The sequence below is a fragment of the Ochlerotatus camptorhynchus genome, unplaced genomic scaffold, assembly GCF_037179485.1.
Source record: "Ochlerotatus camptorhynchus isolate MF236.1 unplaced genomic scaffold, CSIRO-AGI_Acam_v1.1 ptg000229l, whole genome shotgun sequence".
NCBI classification, from domain to species: domain Eukaryota; kingdom Metazoa; phylum Arthropoda; class Insecta; order Diptera; family Culicidae; genus Ochlerotatus; species Ochlerotatus camptorhynchus.
In genome coordinates, this window is record NW_027040719.1 from 717415 (window position 1) to 739552 (window position 22138).

At 37.5% G+C, this 22138-nt stretch overlaps 1 protein-coding gene across 45 annotated transcripts in view; it reads left to right on the top strand.

The window, feature by feature from the left end:
- The window catches only part of LOC135704034 (zinc finger protein 420-like), a 111987-nt gene that overhangs the window by 72316 nt on the left and 17533 nt on the right, over nucleotides 1–22138 (top strand). For 38 of the 45 annotated variants that reach the window (XM_065225435.1, XM_065225436.1, XM_065225437.1 and 35 more), the window contains 4 exons: nucleotides 16459–16542; nucleotides 16920–17003; nucleotides 17829–17996; nucleotides 18056–18405. In XM_065225435.1, the coding sequence (XP_065081507.1) occupies nucleotides 16459–16542; nucleotides 16920–17003; nucleotides 17829–17996; nucleotides 18056–18405 (686 nt within the window). The remainder of the gene's footprint in view (nucleotides 1–16458; nucleotides 16543–16919; nucleotides 17004–17828; nucleotides 17997–18055; nucleotides 18406–22138) is intronic. The other 7 variants (XM_065225413.1, XM_065225430.1, XM_065225444.1 and 4 more) reach the window with 4 other exon arrangements.

Consider the following 22138-nt stretch of genomic DNA (forward strand, 5'->3'; position numbering starts at 1 on the left):
TAACCCCCTTAAGTACTCATCCCCTAGGTATAAAAGTCAAGATCACAGGTATATAAATGAAACTACAATGTGTTGAATCGGAACCTACCTAACTAATTAAAACCAAAGATTTAAGTAAGCTAAAGGAGAAAAATCTATTCAACTCTCTAATAAGGAAAATCCCAAAGGCTTGGTAGCCATCATAATGAAGTAATGAAATTGGGTTGTTTGCGGAATGCTTTAATAAAACAGCAAAAAAAGGTTATCTTCCATTTAATTCCACTTAATTAATTTTGGTATCCATGACAGATACGTATTTCGACTACAATGTGCAGTCTTCATCAGTGTCATTCCCACTAAAGAACTTATCAAAATCTAACCCCCTTAAGTACTCATCCCCTAGGTATAAAAGTCAAGATCACAGGTATATAAATGAAACTACAATGTGTTGAATCGGAACCTACCTAACTAATTAAAACCAAAGATTTAAGTAAGCTAAAGGAGAAAAATCTATTCAACTCTCTAATAAGGAAAATCCCAAAGGCTTGGTAGCCATCATAATGAAGTAATGAAATTGGGTTGTTTGCGGAATGCTTTAATAAAACAGCAAAAAAAGGTTATCTTCCATTTAATTCCACTTAATTAATTTTGGTATCCATGACAGATACGTATTTCGACTACAATGTGCAGTCTTCATCAGTGTCATTCCCACTAAAGAACTTATCAAAATCTAACCCCCTTAAGTACTCATCCCCTAGGTATAAAAGTCAAGATCACAGGTATATAAATGAAACTACAATGTGTTGAATCGGAACCTACCTAACTAATTAAAACCAAAGATTTAAGTAAGCTAAAGGAGAAAAATCTATTCAACTCTCTAATAAGGAAAATCCCAAAGGCTTGGTAGCCATCATAATGAAGTAATGAAATTGGGTTGTTTGCGGAATGCTTTAATAAAACAGCAAAAAAAGGTTATCTTCCATTTAATCCATTATAGAAATATTCAATTTTTTTCATTCAAACCCGTTCAAAAACGAGAGGTAAAGCGCGTATTGTGCTTAGTAGGACGGAAATTAGATCAAAAATCCGATTCTTAATTTGAAGATCTTTTCTTTCCTTTATTTAACGTCGGTCTCTGTTCCGCAATCTAGTGCCAATCACCGACGGACATCGATTGCCATCCATTTACGGCAACCGAATGTGCACGAAGGCAGCTTCCACACCTGCGTAGGATATCGCACACATTCAACACATACAACGGCTTTACTTCCCTTCCGAAGGAAGACATGACCAGAGATTTTTATGCCTCAGAAAAATCCCACCGACCTCGGCTGGGATTGAACCCAAACCCATTGGGGTGTTAGAAAGCAGTCACGCTTACCACTACACCACCGACGCCGGAAGATCGTCAACTTGGAAAGCTTTTAAAGATTCTGGATCCCACATAGGGAAATATACGTTTTCTCGTCAATCTAAGCAGCGTCCGCACTTATATAAGCATTTCCTCAGCGTCACGCACATATATGACGTGTCTGTTTGTTTACATTCATCTGCTGCTTGCTTCTCTATCCATTCCAAACGACAGAATTCTTCAAAACTGTTTGAAAGCGTTCTAACAACGCTCCAAACTTCTCAGCTGAGTGTTAACCAGCTGTTCTATTATCGGCAACGCGAAATCAGCTCCATTTTGTAGTGCGTATGCTTCATTTGAAGACAAATATGGCATAACAGGATTGCTCGGTCGTACAAAGAATCGTTTGGATACATTCAGGGAAGTGTGTTGATGGGAAAACATAGTGAAATTCGACAGTGAGCATGCATTAGGGCGTAAACGCGATGATCGATTCTCTTCGTCGATTTTCTCTTTACAATGCTACAGTTAAGCGAAACAATTTTCTGGAGTTTGTTAAATGTAGTGCTGTAACAGGTTGTATTGGCTATCAAATGCAACAGCAAACGCACCGAGATACGTTAATCCAAGCGAGTTATTAACAAAAGAATCGATCATCGCGTTTATGCCCTTATGCATGCCCACTGTCGAATTTACGTTTAAATTTTGGTTGCCGAAAACAGTCAATGGCCGACATTTACCCTAAATAGGCGTAGAAAATGTCTCATTTACTAAGACTGAAATGTTTTTGACATCTTATCTGAGGAGTTTTAAGCCTATGATTTTCCATAGTCGATTTCTCCTTCTTTCAAACAAGCGTAATTCTTTTGAGTTTAAAATGTGTTATCTGAAAGCATGTCTGGCAAGATTTTACATAGCCGATTTTTCCTTCAATACAGATGGGACTGACTTGCATTTTTATCAATTTTGAGTGAGCATTCCAGGTCAAATAGCGAAAATCCCAAATCAAAACTCCAAGAAACCTCGCATAATTGTTTTCTAGGGGCAATGAACCAAGCTTGTGCTGGAGTTCGACCGTTTTAAATGCCGCCTTATTTTTTTTTTAAGATGGCGTATTCGATTTTTTCAATAAATTATTGCACGAAAATGGCTCATCTAATCGAAATGACGCCTGAGACAAAGTTGAAAGAAACTTGATTGCTTTAAAAAAATACATGCTTAAAAAATCACAAGTTTTCGTCAAAAAATAAAAAAAAAAACTGTTAAAACCTTTAATAAAAAACAGTACATTTTTAAGATCTTTAAATTTGTGTTTATTTGAAAGCTTATAAAAAATGCTATCTTTTCTGAAATGGACACAACGGACACTTCAAATTGACCATACTCGTAGAACGTAAACTTTTAGCTTTAACTAGTTTGATTGTATTACTTCTACGTGAAGTTAACGATTTAATTAGTTGAAGATGCTAGTTTCAAATAACAGATCTGGAATTAGGGCCTAACTGCTTTTGTAAGCAATGACTTCTCTTGATGATTTCTAGAAATTCAAGGCTCGCCCACGCAAACCAACATCCTCATCGGGTAGGGAAAGACTTCTCCTATCCGATGATTAGGTTGGTCTGCGTGGACGTGCCTTGAATTCCTAGAAATCTATATAAGACATTGTTTACAAAAGCTGTTACGCCCTAATTCCAGCTCTATCTAAAGATGTGTATTAATATATGTGTACGATGTGTTGAAACAGTTCTATCGATTGTACTGCACTCAAGTCGTTATCTGAAGGGAGGCATCTAGTCGTAGGTTTAGAAATTGCAGCTATTGTAACCTCTACCCAGGCCTGAACATACTCATGACATAAAACAGCAAAAAAGGTTATCTTCCATTTAATTCCACTTAATACATTTTGGTATTTATGACAGATCTGTGATCTTGACTTTTTTACCTAGAGGATGAGTACTTAAGGGGGTTAAATTTTGTATAAGTTCTTTAGTGGGAATGACACTGATGAAGACTGCACATTGTAGTCGAAATAGGGGAAATGGCTCTAATGTTGGCCTATGGATCTAACATTGGGCCCATCGCTAAAAATCTGCTATTTATCAATTTTATCTAGACGAACGCGTCATTGGAACGGTACTAATGAATATTTTTGGTCGCTATTGAAAATTTAGTCAATTGCTGAATTTATGTATGGGCCCAAATTAGGAGCATTTAGGCCGACATTACATCCATTTCCCCTACGTATCTGTCATAGATACCAATTTTTTTAAGTGGAATTAAATGGAAGATAACCTTTAACAAATGAAAGATAACAACCCAATGTCATTACTTCAATACTCATTACAACTAAAATGCTACTTTTCGAAATTATGAAACTACGAGATATTATAATACTAATTTTTATATGTAAGGTGCAAGAAGAGGAGGTACAGTTTGTGTAAGACACATAAAACCAGTCAATTTTGCTTTCAGAGGGTTACAATCAGCTATTTTAGCTGTAATGATTTATGAGCGAAAAATACTATTCGTTATAGCTAATCACTAATTGTGACACTCTGGAAGCGAAATTGACAGTTTTATGTGCCATACACAAACTTTACCTCCTCTACTTGCATCTTACATATACAAATTATTATTATTATATCTCATAGTTTCATAATTTCAAAAAGTAGTATTTTAGCTGTAATGAGTATGGTCAGGCCTGCCTCTACCACGGTATGCGCTCTTGTCATCGATAGAACTGTTTCATCACACGGGGATACTCCTCACCATCCCAATCCAACTGGGGAGTTTGGTAAAGAGAGATGATCAACCCGATTCGTACCTTCCTCAAAGTTGTGCGGAACGGTCATTTCTGTACTTTCATCTCCTCATATATCGTATAAAAATTACCACTTTAGTCTGTTATTTGAAATTAGCATCTTCAACTACATAAATTTTTAGTATTTTTTTCTAAACTTTTTCCACAAATAACTGTTGTTTTTTCTTTAACAGAACACCTTTTTGTCCAGAAAATCGTTCCCTATGCACAAATCAATTAAATATTGCGTAAAAACAAATTCAATTTACCTTACCACAAGTTTATCTTCTACGATATTGGTTAATTTTAAAGTGTCCGTTGTGTCGATTTCAAAAAAATGTTAGCATTTTTGACAATCTTCTAAATGTACGTAATTTAAAAATCTTAAAAATGAGCGGTTCCATATCATTAAAGCAACGAGTAATTTTCATCTTTTTTGATTTGCATGAAACCTTGCATACAAGTTTTTGGGGAAGAAAAACGCCGTTTTGCATACTTGGTTCGCCATTTTGAATCTAGCCTTACTTATGAGAAGGGCCTATGAAAAATGCCCATGATATCTTCAAAAAATTGTATCTCGGAAACGGTTTGTCCGATTGGTTTGGTGTCTTGGGCGAAGTTTTAGACAATTGTTGGTGTTATATGGAGAAAATATGCACGGTAAAAAAAAGTTCGGTATTTGTGTTTTGAACTAAAATATAGATTTTCCCTTTAAAGTGACATGTCAATATTTTTTTTATTATCCTTATGTTATAGCTGACTGAAAATGCTATCTAGTGCACAGTAGGTTGTTCTGGAGAAAAATAGGTTACGATGAAAAAAATTGTTTTTTAAAAAAATACAATTTTCAAAAAAGCTATTAAGAAAAGTCAAAAATGTTTGTCACCCTAATTTTATGAAAGTACATCAAATTTGCAAACAAAAAGTACTTCAGTAACATTTTTCTAAGATGCACCGTTTAGAAGATATTACTGATTTAATATTGTTTTTTTTGATAACTTAATAAGTTTTGGCCCTTTTCGGATGTACTCCGTGTTTTTCCAGTTTCAAAAGTATTTTTTTCAGAAAGATTGGAAGAAGCTTAAAGATTTGAGTGAAATTCTCTGCCTTAAAAGTATTTTGAAAAACAAGTTACAAAATCCCACTATCAGGAACAATGATTTCTTCAAGTGATTTTTGGTGCGTTGTGCTGAAAATGTGCATTCAACTCTTGCATATCGCCTAACAGTTTAATCCATTTAAACTGGATGTGTTTATACTGTGCATATTTTCTCTCTATTGCCGAACATCGCCACAGACATCAAACCGATGAGACAACTCGATTTCGAGATACACCTTTTTGAGAACTGCAAATGTAAGCTCCTCAATTAGCAAGATTCAAAAGAGCAAATAAGCTTATTTTTCAGGGATGGTGATTGTGCGCAATAAAAAATAACATTATATGTTGGATATCATCAGTTTATTTTTATTCCTGTATTTTTATAAAATTATTGTTTACACAACTTTCTTAACAATATTGAATATTTTGGCATCATTGTCAGGACAGTTTGAATAAAGCTTTGCCTTTATTGTATTTTCTGATAGAGGAAGAAATGAGTGGAATTTTAGAGTTCCTTGAATTGTTTTTGCATTATTATATTGATTATTTAGCTGCAAAGACATATTTTCGTATTCTTCTGTAGTAGAATAACAAAATGACAACTTTGTAAGTTCTTCTTCTTTTCGTTTGTTTGCCCAATTAAACAACTTTCTTGCAGTCTTTATCGGGTGTTCGCGTTCTTTGGCTAAACTTGCTCTAGTAGCCATGCGTTTTATCGTACCTCCAATAGCATCGCATGGACCTTTTCCGTGCGATGTTGCGAAGAAATGCCATTCAGCGTCAATACCATACTTTGACTTAAATTTACAAAGGCTAGAAAAGTTTTTTCGGTTTTTATACTGTGAAGCAGCACCATCTGACATAAAATAAATTTTTTTTTATGTTTTTATTTTGATCAATTTGTAAAAAGTTTATCATTTTATCAATAAACAAATTGACAGCGACTGAATCATGTCTTAGTTCTTCAGAAATTATAATGAAACTACCGAGCAATAGCAGGAATAGCAGCTATTCGTGTTTGGCCTATAGATTTAGGTAAGGTTAAAAATGTTCACTATCCTGAAAAAAAGTGCGCTGAAATCGTCGAAGGTGTACGAAGAAATCTTTTTAAATTAGACGCTAAAACAGAAAAAGCAAACGAGTTTGATGAAGTCATAGAAAATATGAAAATTAAATTTTTAAATTCAGCCACAAGGCAAGAAAAACTATCAATTTTATCATTGTTGCCAAAATCATGGTCAGTACAAAAAATTGTAGACGAATTTAAAACCAGTAGAAATATGGCATCAGATGCAAGAAAGGAAAGAGATAATGTATTTGATTCATCTCAAGGTTCAAGCTCTGGAAAAGCTTTGAGTAATGAAACAAAAGAACTGGTTTTGAATTTTTTTGAGGACGATGATATAAGCCGTGCAATGCCAGGCCAAAGAGATTTTGTTAGCGTAAAGACAGGAAATAAGAGATTAGCTGTTCAGAAAAGATTGTTAATGATGACATTGAGAGAAGCTTTCAATCGCTTTAATGAAATGTACGTCAATGTAAAAATAGGGTTTTCATCATTTGCAAGCCTCCGGCCAAGGCAATGTAAACTATTGACTATCACAGGAACACATAATGTTTGCGTTTGCACTACGCATGAAAATGTCAATTTAATTCTACATAGCTTAAAAAATACAATGTCTTGAATGATCTAAAATCATTAACGAATAGATTACTTTGCGAAAATAAGACAACTCATTGCCATCTACAAAGATGTAAAAACTGCCCAGATACCTCAGTTTTAGAAGACAGTTTATTGAAACAACTGGAAGAAAACTTTGTTGAAAAGCTTTCATTCGAACAATGGGTTACCACTGACAGATGTGATTTAGAAACTATTGTAAAGCAAACCGATGAGTTTGTTTCATTTTTCAGCTCAAAATTAGAAAGTTTGATTCCGCATGATTTTGTAAAAACCGAACAATCCAATTTTTTGAAAACTACAAAACAAAACTTGCAAGATGGTGAATTTTTAGCTATTTGTGACTTTTCTGAAAATTACAGCTTCGTTTTGCAGGATGAAGTTCAATCACACCATTGGAACGTGCAACAGGCCACAATCCATCCTTTCGTAATATATTATACTGAAAATATGCAAATTAAACATTTTAGCTTCATTATAATTTCTGAAGAACTAAGACATGATTCAGTCGCTGTCAATCTGTTTATTGATAAAATGATAAACTTTTTACAAATTGATCAAAATAAAAACATAAAAAAAAATTATTTTATGTCAGATGGTGCTGCTTCACAGTATAAAAACCGAAAAAACTTTTCTAGCCTTTGTAAATTTAAGTCAAAGTATGGTATTGACGCTGAATGGCATGGAATGGATGAATTCAGAACCGAGTCAGACATTATTATACAGCTCACGGGTAGAAATCATAGAATGCTGGGTAAAGACTGTTGGAAGATAGGTAGAGTTGAACGCTCAGGTATCGTCGAACCTTCAGGTACGAGTTTGGAGAGTTGGAGCGACGTAGTACAGCTAACTGGTATCTGATTAGCACGTTTTCAGCACAACGCACCAAAAATCATTTGAAGAAATCATTGTTTCTGATAGTGGGATTTTGTAACTTGTTTTTCAAAATACTTTTAAGGCAGAGAATTTCACTCGAATCTTTAAGCTGTCAGAGTCATTTTAACTCAAAATTTTCCAATCTTTCCGAAAAAAATACTTTTGAAACTGGAAAAACACGGAGTACATCCGAAAAGGGCCAAAACTTATTAAGTTATAAAAAAAAAAAAAACAATATTAAATCAGTAATATCTTCTAAACGGTGCATCTTAGAAAAATGTTACTGAAGTACTTTTTGTTTGCAAATTTGATGTACTTTCATAAAATTAGGGTGACAAACATTTTTGACTTTTCTTAATAGCTTTTTTGAAAATTGTATTTTTTTAAAAAACAATTTTTTTCATCGTAACCTATTTTTCTCCAGAACAACCTACTGTGCACTAGATAGCATTTTCAGTCAGCTATAACATAAGGATAATAAAAAAATTATTGACATGTCACTTTAAAGGGAAAATCTATATTTTAGTTCAAAACACAAATACCAAACTTTTTTTTTTACCGTGCATATTTTCTCCATATAACACCAACAATTGTCTAAAACTTCGCCCAAGACACCAAACCAATCGAACAAACCGTTTCCGAGATACAATTTTTTGAAGATATCATGTGCATTTTTCATAGGCCCTTCTCATAAGTAAGGCTAGATTCAAAATGGCGAACCAAGTATGCAAAACGGCGTTTTTCTTCCCCAAAAACTTGTATGCAAAGTTTCATGCAAATCAAAAAATACAAAAAATAAAAACTGGAAAAATTTCCCACTTGTTCGTGGAACCGCTCAAATGTACTTTTTTGTTATTGAAGTTTTCATTTGTTGACGAAAATATGTGATATTTTTTTCAGGATATTTTTTTTCTGAAAAAGGCAAATCAGTTTCCTAAAACTTTGTTTCAGACATCATTTTGATGAAATGAGCTGTGTTCGTGCTATAATTTATTGAAAAATATCGAACACGAAAAATATCGAATTCCACCACAAACTTGGTTCATTGCCCCTAATATACAATTATGCGAAGTTTCATGGAATCCGGAGAGGGGAAATTAAAATCGATTCGTCAGTTCACGTGGAACTGCTCACCAAGTCAAAATGCCTCACAGCCAATATAGTTCTTACGGTTTGATTTAAACAGGTTTTATCACTTCCTTGGGGGTACACGGAACATTCTGGTTACTCATCATAATACATACCATAATCACCGGAATATGTTCCGGCCATAACTCCAGAACCGGCAGAACGATTTCAAAAACATTGAACAACGTTCTATGGACCATGGTATCTTTCCACTGTTCAATAATGTGCTAAACTAACATGGCCATGGCGTTGTGATTGAATTGCGTTTAGTTTTCTCACTGTCGTTAAATATAACCGCAAGTCAGTTGCACTCATAAAGTTGGTCATTAAATAAAAATAAAACACTCTAAAAAAATATGCATTCTAGCACATTTAGCACGTTTATTTTCAAAGTTAACCCTCCGAAATAGCTGATGCAACTAGTAATTTCATTTTATGTTGGACATCACTCCAATAAGGGGGGTTAAAAATAAATAACAAGGGAAAAATTCATAAAATAAAATTTATGAACCAACCACTTATTTAAGAATAAATTAATCAATTCTCGTGTAACATTTGAAAAGGGCCTGTCCTCGTTGATCGATTCTCTTCATCGACTTTCTCTTTTGTTTATCGAATTCGATGAAGAGAATCGATCAACAATGATAGGCCCTTTTCTCGTGTAGCGCGAGAATTATGAACAAAATATAAATATTTGTGAAGTTTTAGGATCAAGCGCAGAGCGAATGACGATTTTGAATAGGGTTGATTTTTGCCCCTTTAATATTTTTTTTTTTAATTTTGGTATGACATAAAATAAAAATAAAATTAGCATCAGCCTAAGTAAAATGTAAAACCTTGCAAAATCTTTGAACGCCGTTTTCTATGGGCAGTAATTTTAATAATGGTTTTAACCAGTGCTGCAAAATCTCGACAGTACACGGTGATATTGACAATTCTGCTTTGGTCACTCATTTTAGCTAACAGTCATAGTCAAGGCAAACCATGTCAGTTGTCAATGACAATGGTGTCAGTGACGAACATGTGCAGATTTGTTTATTAGCTAAATTTGTAGCAAAATTAAATGACTTCAGCAAAACAATTACATGGATCGATTATGGTGAGCAAGTATCTACGCCCTGAGCTACTTGGATAACAATAATGTGACACAGAATGTACTAAATTACACTTTTTGTTACCAGGTGAATCTTTGTCATTGACGAAAAAATGAATGAGATTTTGACAAAGGTTTTATTGAGGATCAAGTCTGTCAGTGACTATGTGACGAACAATTTTGTCAATTTCGCGCGAAAGTCTGTCAATGACAATGACAAATCTCAGCACTGGTTTTAACACCTTGGATGATCTATGGATCAACTCAATTTTGCCTTCTATTTTGTCTGCTCATTCTTTTCTTAAACCGGAAAAATACATATGTCATATGACGAAAAATGAGCAACTAGAAACATGTTGGCGTAATGACCCATCACCAAACTATGGGTTGATGAAAACAGGAGAACTTCAGAAAACCCCCACAAATGTTTCAATTTCTTTCTTTTTGAAGGGAAAAGCTTCCCAGTGGTTTGGATTAAGTATGCAATTATAAAATGTAGAGGTGAAAAGTGGACCTTAATCCGGCTTGACGTAAAAAAATACCTGACTCATAAACGATTGCAACATGGCTGATTTGTCAAAATTCGGACTAATCGATAGTATAATATATGCTCTTGTAAACAACGATTCAAACGAGCAATTCCACGCCAAATGACGAAAATGTCTCCAATTTGCTTGAAACTTTGCACAATTGTTTATTATGGTCTATCATTCATATTTTTGCTAAAATTCGGCCATTTTAAATCTTGCAAAAAAAAAATCAAAATGGCGTATTTCATATTTAAAAAACAAACGTCAATTCCAATTGAAAAAAAAAACGCTTTAGACAAAGTTTTTGGAACAATATTTTTTTTTAGAAACAATGTACACGGTAAAAATTCCAAGCAATTTTGGGAAAAATTTAAAAGCAAATTGTTGAAAACATAAATACACTCATTTTGCCTATGTTGTCGATCGTGTGATCTCATATAGTTTCAAAAAATCACAACAATCTATCATCATGCATGACGGAAAATGTAAGAAATCAAATTCACGTAATAGCAGAATTGAGTGTATAAACAAATGAGCTTCTATAATATTTTCTATAGAATGGCTCATGTAAAATGCCAACTTCTGCGAAATTTTCTTCCCATTTCAAGCTTATTGCTTAGCTCTCAACTTAGTGTTCTAGATGCACTTCCACAGCTATTAATTGAGAGCTTTCGATGCCTGTACTATTTTTGCATTGGTATAATTTTGTGGCAAGTACAATGATAATATATGACCAGGGAAGTCGAGAAATTTTCCAACCCTAAAAATTCCTAGACCGGATCGGGAATCGAACTCAGCCACCTGCAGCATGGTCTTGCTTTGTAGCTGCGCCTGCGCCCAACTGACCTTAGGGAGGCCTCATGACACTTAAAAATTAATAAAAGTCATAGAACATCAACTTCTGGTTCAGTGTTCACTCGGCTGTCGACAGAAGCAGATCATTCTCAATGTGTGTCACGCGATCGTCTGTTTGCTCGGCAGCAACCATTGCGTGGTCTTCTTCATTGTTCTTCATCAGCAGTTCTTTCAGTCAATGCGTCGTCGACTTTGGAAAACAACTTGATGTACCTTCATTCACACAAAAAAACAACGTTCAAGGACTTCACCCCCTGACGATAATAGGTAAAGCCGTGCCAAAGCTGTATTCTACCCTAATTGGATTATAAAACTTAAGGCGAGTTTGCAATTCAAAATTTGCCATTACTGTGACCCGTTTGTTTTAAAAGCAACGTATAAGCCGAGTTAGTCGATACCGAGTTATAAGACCATTGGCAAAACTGGGGCATCAGATAGCCTAGTCGGTAAAGGCACGGTATTACCAAGCCGGAGGCAGTGGGTTCGAATCCCGGTCCGGTTAAGGAAATCTTACGGGTTGGACATTTTCTCGAATTTTCTTGGGCATAGAGAGTATCATTGTGTTGGCCACACAACACACAATATACAAATTCATACATTGGTTGGCATAGAAAGCTGTCAATTAATAACTGTGGAAGTACATCTAGAACACAAAGTTTTTTTTTATTATTCATTTATTTGAGCCTTATCAACCGAATTAATTTTACAGAGCCGAGGATTCTTGTTCACTATACAATACATCTTAAAACTATAGTCAAAAGGGACAACATCTTGGTGTGGTTTCATTGTATGGCAGAGTCGCCAACGGGGGTCAGAGCGCTTCCATTGCAGCAATGGACGCAAAACGTGGTCAGCACTCACACATTCATCACGAAACGGTTGCTTTCCAAAGTCGACGACGCATCGACTGAAAGAACTGCTGATGAAGAACAATGAGGAGAACCACACAATGGTTGCTGCCGAGTAACGAGTAAACATCACTCTAATAAGTCGAAAGGAGTTCAAAAAATAAATAACAAGGGCGAAAACAATCAATATTGTATAATTCAATTCCAGTGTTGGACCTAGTGCTCAAGTTTTAATCAAGGCTTAAAGCAAATTTGAAATAACTTTGACTGCTTTTATTTGCGTTGATATACGGCAAAATATATGCAAACTTTGTATTGAAATAAATTTGGTAAAGAATTAAATAATGTGAAATTTAAGACAGGGCAATATGAGGACAAGGATGAAGACGCAGCTACAAAACAAGACCATGCTGGAGGCGACTGGGTTAGATTCCCGGTCCGATCGAGTTGGAAAATTTCTCGACTACCCTGGGCATATAGTATGATTGTACATGACACTCAATAATACTAATGCAAAAATGGTACAGGCTCTCAATTAATAACGGTGGAAGTGCATCTAGCACACTAAGTTGAGAGCACAGAATAAGCTATTATGCGATTAGCAATAAGCTTGAAAGGCGAAGACGAAGAAAAAGCAATATGAGGACCACTAGGGCCAGTTGATGAAAGATGTTCTACGGAGACCTCTTCGGAGTCTCAAAGAACTGGAGACACCACACCAGATATAGCTGATGAAATCTTCACTGAGGCCAGAGTAGAAAATGCGGTGAGATCTTTTCAGCCCTTTAAATCTGCAGGTGTGGACGGAATATTCCCGGTGCTACTTCAAAAAGGTGAAGCAGTGCTGATTCCGGCTCTAACTAAGATTTTTAAGGCAATTATAAGGTTATATTATCCATATAGCAGGTTATATTCCATCAAAATGGAGATTGGTAAGAGTTATATTCATACCAAAAAATGGGAGGCGCGACAAAATGCATCCAAAATCATTCAGGCCCATCAGTCTTTCATCAATTTTGTTAAAGACTATGGAAAAGGTGTTGAATGATTTCATCAATTCAACTTACATGTTCACGCATCCATTATCTAATTTTCAGTTTGCGTATCAATCCGGAAAAAATGAAAAATCTCTTTCAGTTAATGAAATTGCACTCTGCTCTTTCTTGGATATTGAAGGAGCTTTTGATAACGCATCCTATTCCTCTATGGTTTACACCATGAAGGCAAGGAACTTCGATAGGCGGATCTTCAACTGGATTCAGACTGCTTGCAAAAAGGGAAATCACTTCTGGACTGGGTAGCTCATCTATAACAGTGAAGGCAACGAAAGGTTGTCCTCAAGGAGGAGTTCTCTCACCACTGCTGTGGTCTTTAGTTGTAGATGATCTTCTAAGAAGCCTGGAAGCAAAAGGTTTCGAAGTTGTGGGCTTTGCCGATGACATAGTCATTATTAGTAAGAGGAAAGTTTGACGTTATCATTTCTGAAAAAATGCAAGAGGCCCTAAAGTTTACCCAGTTTTGGTGCATTAAAGAGGGCCTAAGTATTAATCCATCAAAAATCGTAATCATCACCTTTACTAGAAAGAGGAAGATTAACCTAAAAGAATTCAATCTTGTAGGAGAGCAGATCCATCATAGTGAACAGGTTAAATACCTAGGAGTTATTTTGGACGCCAAGTTGAATTGGAATGCTCAGCTTGATTCTGTGATTAACAAAGCAACCAGTGCCCTGTGGGCATTCTACAAAACTATTGGAAGAAAGTGGGGTTTGAAACCAAAAATGACAATGTGGATTTACGCATCAATAATCCGTCCGAAAGAGGCTACTGCACAGAGGAAACTAGCAAAACTTCAACGTCCAGCATGCGTTGCAATAACGGGTGCGGTGCGTACCACCCCATCAAAAGCATTAGAAGCAATCCTCAATCTGCTGTCCTTGCATGAACATGTGCAATAAGAAGCGAACTAGAAGTGCTCTAAGGCTCAAAAGATCTAAAAAAAGTCATGCCAGGTGATCTTGTTGGTCATCTAAGCATCTTACAATACTTCCAAAGAGGACCAGTGATGAGTACGAATGGAGACTGGATGAAACCAGAGGACAACTATGAAATTCCCTTCAACGTATGTGGAACGTGGCACGTTCGGATTGGGAAACTGGTGGTCCTAACGTTCGTCAAGGCTCAATCATATTTTTCACAGATGGCTTAAAAATTGGAACAGGTGCAGGAATCTTTGGCCCCGGGATAAATAATTCAGTTGCGATGGGACTTTTTCCAACAGTGTTTCAGCGGAAATTAAGGAGGAGGAAATACGGATGTGCAAATATTTGCATTTTTTTTTTCTGATAGTCAAGCAGCGCTGAAAGCACTGAGTGCTTACAAATGTATGTGCCAACGGAACTCAGTAAACTTATATTGAGTACCAGGACACTGTGGCATTGTAGGGAATGAAAAGGGCAGACGACCTAGCAAAGTTAGGTTCCAATTCACAGTTTTTTTTGGCCCAGAACCATTCTGTGGAATATCATACTGTACGGTAAAAATGGAACTCAAATGCTGGGAAGAGCAAAGGGTGATGGCCAATTGGACGACTGTCACAAACTGCAACCAGTCGAAAAGATTTATAACTCCTAACATAACATACACAGAAAAGCTCTTAGAGCTCAATAAAAGAGCTCTTAGTATATACACTGGCCTAGTAACTGGGCACTGTCCTAGTAGATATCGTATGAAGAACATTGGTCGGCTTCAGAGTGATATCTGTCGTTTCTGTAATTTAGAACGTGAAAGCTCGGAACATCTGCTCTGCAGTTGTGGTGCATTACACAAGTGTAGATCTAAATTTCTTGGAAGCATCAGTTTACAACCTAGTGAAATTTGGTCTGCAAATCCTGGAGAGGTAGTTGGTTTTTTGTTTATTAATTTATTTGATAAGGCTCAATCGAATTAACTTTACAGAGCCGAGGATTCTTGTTCACTATACAATACATCTTAAAACTATAGTCAAAAGGTACAACATCTTCCGCTATCCAATAAGCCTCCTCCATTAGAACGGGAGCCGCTTCTAGTGGTTTCATTGTATGGCAGAGTCGCCAACGGGGGTCAGAGCGTTCCACACATTCATCACGAAACGGTTGTTTTTCAAAGTCGATGACGTATCGACTGAATGAACTGCTGATGAAGAACAATGAGGAGGACCACACAATGGTTGCTGCCTATACATTTTATTTAGTCATTTTGAGTAGGAATTCAAATGAAAATGTTAGAAATTTTAAGATTTCAAAATGTCCTAGCTCAATTTTTATATTTTTTTTTCTAAAAAAAATAAGCAAATGAAATTATGCCATTCTGGCTGGCGATGTAAAACATGCCTATCTTTGGTAAATTTATGTGAGCCATGTCCTGGTTAGATTTTTCCAGGTTCCTAAATTTAATCTAGATAGCTGAAGCTGAAATGATTTCAGCTTTTTTATATTATCCAATGTATGTAACCAAAATATAGTTAAGAAGAGAAATGAAAAGTTAGGAACAACATATTTCTCACATTGATCAGTAAATTCACATTATATATATGTACATAGAAATAAAACTATCGGGCAAGGTTTTCTGTACCATTATGGGTCAGACTGAGTAAATTTTGTATATCCATAAATTACAGGCTTGTACGATTTATATTTTTCAAATTCGATTCCTATAAAAAAAACGACATTGGAAACCTCTTACTGACTATTGAACATACTTAAGACAATGTATTCGGTGCGAATGTTCGATTCACAGTTTTAGTTTTGTTAGTTAGGTTGTATGTTTATTACTCGTTGATCCTATGCTCCTTCCTCTAAAATCCCATAGTTTAACTAGCTTGTGTTGTATCCGACACGATTCTCGACTCGTCCACAAATATTCAGAACTTAGATTGTAATGCGCGTACCAAAACGGACGACAGATTGAACTCTATTACACACCACTTCCCAGAACCTCCCCACCCTCCGCCACCTGTTTCGTCATATAGTTTTCCGTTTATGTTTTTTTTTTAATTTTCAAAAACTGTTACATATTTTATTTCCATTACTCTTAAAGCTGTTGTACAATTTTTTGCGTTTTATTTTCAACTTTCTCTCTCGTTTTCTCTCCCCTTTCGCCCGCCAAACCTACCAACTCTCGGAAACCAAAACAATCCAAAAAAAAAAAACAAAAAAAAATATACCTAATGTATATACAGATTGCACACCGGAGAAACTCCCTATCAGTGCACATATTGCGGGAAGAAATTCACCCGAAAAGAGCATTTAACCAATCACATCAGGTGAGGGAAAACGAATTTTTCTTATCATTTTCTACCTGTTTTTGTTTTCGTTCTTTAGTTTTATGGTTTAAGTTCTAGTGATCTATATTTTGCTTTTCAATTGTTCTATAACTCTGTACGAATAATGAATAATAGAATCGCTTCCGAGCAAGATGTAGGAACAAATTTAAGGTTTTACTGAGTTGATGAAGCAAAAAAAAAAGTGAAGGTCAAGTAAGCTAATTTGCATAGAACAATAATTCAGCTAGTGAAAAAAAAAACCTATGAAGAAAGTAAGCGATTTCGTTTGATTTTTGTGTGAAACTGTGTTTTAGCCAAGAGACAGACCAGTTATCGTTTCTTTTCTGTTCGTTATTTTGCTACCTCTTATCCTACAGATTGCACACTGGAGAGTCTCCTTATCGGTGTGAGTACTGTAACAAGTCATTCACCAGAAAAGAACACCTCAAGAATCATATCAGGTGAGGGCCGTTCGTGTAGCTTTTTGCAATCCGTTTCTGTTCCGTTCCGTTTCTACACAAAACACCCACACTCTACTTCTAATCAGTTTGTCTCGCTTGCTCACTAGTCACTTCATTAAAAAAAAAAACAATATAAAAAGATCAATCAGAAATAATTGATTGCTTCTATCAAAGGTTCATATTTTTACGCTCAAAGGTTGATATGAAATTGGTTCGAAAAAAAGCGTAACATTTTTTTCTCTATGTGCAATGGAAGAGTTTTGAATGTGTGGTTTGATGACTCTTTAGAATGCCTTTAAAACGTGTTTAGAGATATACCCAAACTTGTTCATGGTTGAAAAAATGTGCGTATTTTTCCAAACGAATTTTCCCTCAAACTTGGCGTGTTCGTTCCTTTTCATTGTATTAACTGTGTTTTGCTCATTGTTAAATAACAACTATTCCAGTAAAGAATAATAATATCAATACATTTTGTCGACACGAGTTTTTCATCACTCAATCATACGAACGTAAAAAAAAAAAGTTAAACATAAACCATCTTGATCTCTCAAATTCAGTCAATTGATTGAACGACCATCGCTTTCTCTAAATGAAACCTCAGATTTGTTTCTCAATCATTGCTTGTGTCATTTTAACCCACCGGTTTCCTGTACTTGTCATTTTTATGTTATCATTCCTCTCGTCCATATTCGCTTGGTATAATAATAACTGTGTCAATCCACGTTTCTGCAGTCGCTAGTATGTGAGAACCGATATTAACGTGATTCAAATTTTGTCCCTTCTTCCCATGCACGCTTGAAAACCAAAAACAAAATATCCCATCAGGCTTCACACCGGTGACTCACCGCACAAATGCGAGTACTGCAACAAGACGTTCACTCGGAAGGAGCATCTCAACAACCACATGCGTCAGCACAGCGGGGACAATCCGCACTGCTGCAATGTATGCAACAAGACCTTCACCCGGAAGGAGCATCTGATTAATCACATGAGGTAAGCACCCGCGGCAATTCCATTCGATCCGATATCTGACTGAAATCTTCTTTCTTCAGCCGGTCTCACACCGGCGAGCGTCCGTTCCAGTGCGATGAGTGCGGTAAGTCGTTCCCGCTCAAGGGTAATCTGCTGTTCCATGCGCGAAGCCATACGAAGGGACAACCGATGGAACGGCCCTTCCGCTGCGACATGTGTCCGAAGGACTTCATCTGCAAGGGCCATCTGGTGTCCCATCAGCGATCTCATACCGGCGAGAAGAACCACCACTGCCCGCAGTGCAGCAAGTCGTACGTTGAGCGTGGCAACATGCTGCGGCACATGAAGAAGACCCATCCGGACGCGGTGATACCGGTGCTGCCCAAGTTGCCACACATTAAGGTGGAACCGAAGTCCACCGGTGAGTACTGTGAGTGTTGATCTTTTTTCTTATTATTTCTTTTGCTATGATTTACTTTATAAGTAAGGTTAGTTTAACTTACGCCTTTGTTGATTAACTGTGCCGTCGTGTGTTTGTGATATGCGCTAACGTTGTTTTACTTACTTTATTTTCTAGTCTTCAGTTACGCTAAAGCAGTAGCGTTGCGTGGCATTGATTTTCCCTGTGTGCCAACTCTTCTGATTGGTTAACATTTCCAAATTACAGTATAATTTCTATTATTTTCGTGTAGATTGTTGAGCTTTGTCGAAGGGTTGGCACACGCAGGTGAATCTGAGGTTAGAGCGACGCTACCCGTTACACGATAACCCATTTTTGTTAGCTTTAATTTTAGATTAATTATTTTGTTTTCTGTTTAACCATAAGTTGCAATGAAGTAGAAAAATTGAAATACGGCATTTTAACAAACCCGAGGGAAGTTCTTCCAAAACAGGTAGCAGGATTCGTTTTGTGCATGCTATTAATTCTAACATTTATCGTATTTGGTCACGATCGGCAGCCGGTCTGCGCAATTCAATTAAAACATTGCTAGTGAAAAATCGCCTTAGTCGTTCTCGAAAAACTATTAGGTGCTACTTAATCAATCAAGCTAAGACGGACTATCCATGTATTTCAGTGTTGGGTGGGTGATTGCTCCTGCTCTGCGAGCAGGTCTTGGATTCAATCTCCTAAGGTCATTATTTTTCATTCAATAGATCCTTGAATTCCGTTTGGTTTCTATATGCTAACTTTGTATTGAAATAAATTTTGTAATGAACGAAATAATGTGAAATTTTAGACAGGACCAATGTGAAGACCACTACCCGAGCAAAGTTGGAGATCAAATTGAAATCAAAATTTGCTATTATTCTTGGAGGGAAAAAGAAAGACAACTGTATACTTGTCGAGTGACTAATGCAAACTGAGTTTATTGGAATCAAATTATTATCTAGATTACTGTGATTGGACCATTCAGTCGAGTTGCTTCAGCTTTCTCCTTCACTCCTCCTCAAGCTCGACGCACTGAAGGTCAATCTTCTTCCGCAACTGCTCTAGTTTGACTCTTGCTAACGGCTTCGTGAGTACGTCAGCGACCAACTCTTTGACGAAATTGTACCTTGTGTCAATGTGCTTCGTTCGGCTATTTCCTTCTTCAGACCGCAGCATCGGAATACAGCTTTGATTGTCCTCCTGTACCGTGATGTGTTTGACACCGATCTCTCCTACGTCCTTCATCAGCTTAAGAAGCCAGAGTAACTCACGACTAGCTTCTGATAAGGCGACATATTCCGCGTCGGTTGAAGAAAGTGTGACGCACTGCTGCTTCCTAGTCGTCCAGCAAATTGATCCGCCAAGTCGGAAAACGAATCCAGTGTTGCTTTTCCGGTTCGCACATATGTCTACATATGCTTCTAGTGGTCCTGCATCTCCTAGCTTCAATCTCTCAAGTCGGCAGTGCTGTAGAGATATCGCAATATGCGTTAGACTTCCGTCCAGTCAGCTTCGGTGGCTAACCTTGCGTCCCAGAATGGATGCGCTAATGGCAATGTTAGGCCTCGTATTCACCGCAATATATAGCAAAGCACCTACTAAGCTTTGGAACTCCTCGTTCCGCGGCATCGGATCCTCTTCCATTTGTTGTAGATTCGGATATCCGGGGTCCATTGGAATGTGATACGGCTTCGCTTTGTCTTGTCCAAACTTAGCCGCTACCCTTCGGATGTAAGCGCTCTGATTCAACAGGAACTGGCCACTTTGCGTTCTCTGAATCTGGATGCCTAGGTAGTTGGATACAGCTCCAAGACATGTGATTTTGAAATGTCGCTGTAGAAATTAGCAAACCCTTCCGTATTCTTCTTCGTTTTGCGTTACAATCAGCATATCGTCTACATAGAGCAAGACGAAAGACTTCTTTCCGTGGCATGTTCTCACGTAGAGACAAGGATCGGATTCGGATGGTACGTCTCATTCCACACTCTTTCCGCCTGTTTCAAACCATACAGACTCTTTCGCTAACGGCAGACATCATTCTTGGCACCAGACGCAAATCCAGCAGGCTGCTTCATAAAGATCGTCTCGGATAATTCGCCGTAAAGGTATGCCGGTTTTGACATCAACGTGCTGCACTATGAGGTTCCGACGTGCAGCGATACTCAGGAGGGTACGAAGAGTCGTTTGCTTCCCACCCGGGCAAATACTTCGTCATAGTCCGTACCGTACTTCTGGTTGTATCCTTGGGCAGCTAGACTCGTTTCCACTGCTCGCTTTCGGATCCATGGCTTCCTGGTATGAATTTGGCTCATTTCGATGTTCCGTTACCAACGTGACTACATCTGGATAACAACTTGGTGGTATACCTTTATTTGCACAGCTCAGTCCTGCCATCAGCAGCCTTCGTTCATCATAGTCGTTCCGGACCTACTGTCGGATGTGGAGAGGGGGTCTTCCAACCCACTCACTATGGCGAGTATCCAATGAGACTTGATGATGGTCAGTTATTGCCTGATGTATATGTGATTTCCAGGGAGAGCAGTCGTTCGATTCCTTGCCGCAAGCAGGACGTCGTGATCTTCTACCAAAACGCCGGTGGAATGAATTCTGATGTTGAAGAGTACCGCCTAGCTGTATCGGATCGTTGTTATGATATGGTAGACGAGAGAGCTACGTAGGTTGAAGTCAATCAAGAGAGCAGCATTGAGAAGATTTTCGAAGTATCGCACGCTTCCTCTGAAACTACATTATGTGAAGCTGAATCACATGTACCAGCGAGTCAGTCGTGAATGCTTTTCAAGTTTCCAACGAGGAATCCAGCGCAAACTTAAGCTACACCCGAAATCCTTTTGGAGCTACGTGAACGAGCAACGCAGGGAATCCCATCGTCCATGGAATTCAACGGAGAAGTTGCTGGCTGCCAGGAACGTTCCAGTAAACGATCAAACGCTGAGTGCAATTGATGTTAATGCAGAAATGATTTCTAAGGCCGCGACTCTGCTCAAGTCATCCTTCAATCCTGGACCTGATGGAGTTCAATCTGTATTTTTGAAGAGACATATTGCTAGCTTGTTAATTCCGCTTCTTCGCCTGTTCCGAATGTCTCTCTCAGGTGGCATATTTCCATCTTGCTGGAAATTTGCGCACATGTTTCCCGTCCACAATGAAGGAAACAAGCTGTGCACAACTATCGAGAGAGAATTACATCGTTAAGTGCCGTTAGGAAGTTATTCGAGCTAGTGATTATGGAACCGTTGCTGTCCCATTGCAAGCAGTATTTGAGTGCTGATCAACATGGGTTTACTGTCGGCCGCTCTACAACCACCAATCTGCTGTGTCTCACATCGTATATAATCGAAAGCATGTCGGATCGGGTTCAAGCGGACGTTATTTATTCAGACCTATCCGCAGCATTCGACAAGTTGAACCATGCTATTGCGATTGCTAAACTCGGCAGGCTCGGTGTATGCGGTAATCTTCTGAGTTGCTTTCGATCATATCTTACCGGTCGTCAACTAAAGGTTGCCATAGGAGATTGCAGATCAGCTAGCTTCTTCGCCACATCAGTTATACCTCAGGGAAGCCACATGGGACCGTTAATTTTTATACTGTACTTCAACGACGTGCATCTGGTCATCGAAGCTCCTCGGTTATCATATGCAGATGACCTCAAAATCTTCATACGAATCTGCTCCATTGCTGACTGTCACTTTCTTCAACGTCAACTGAATGT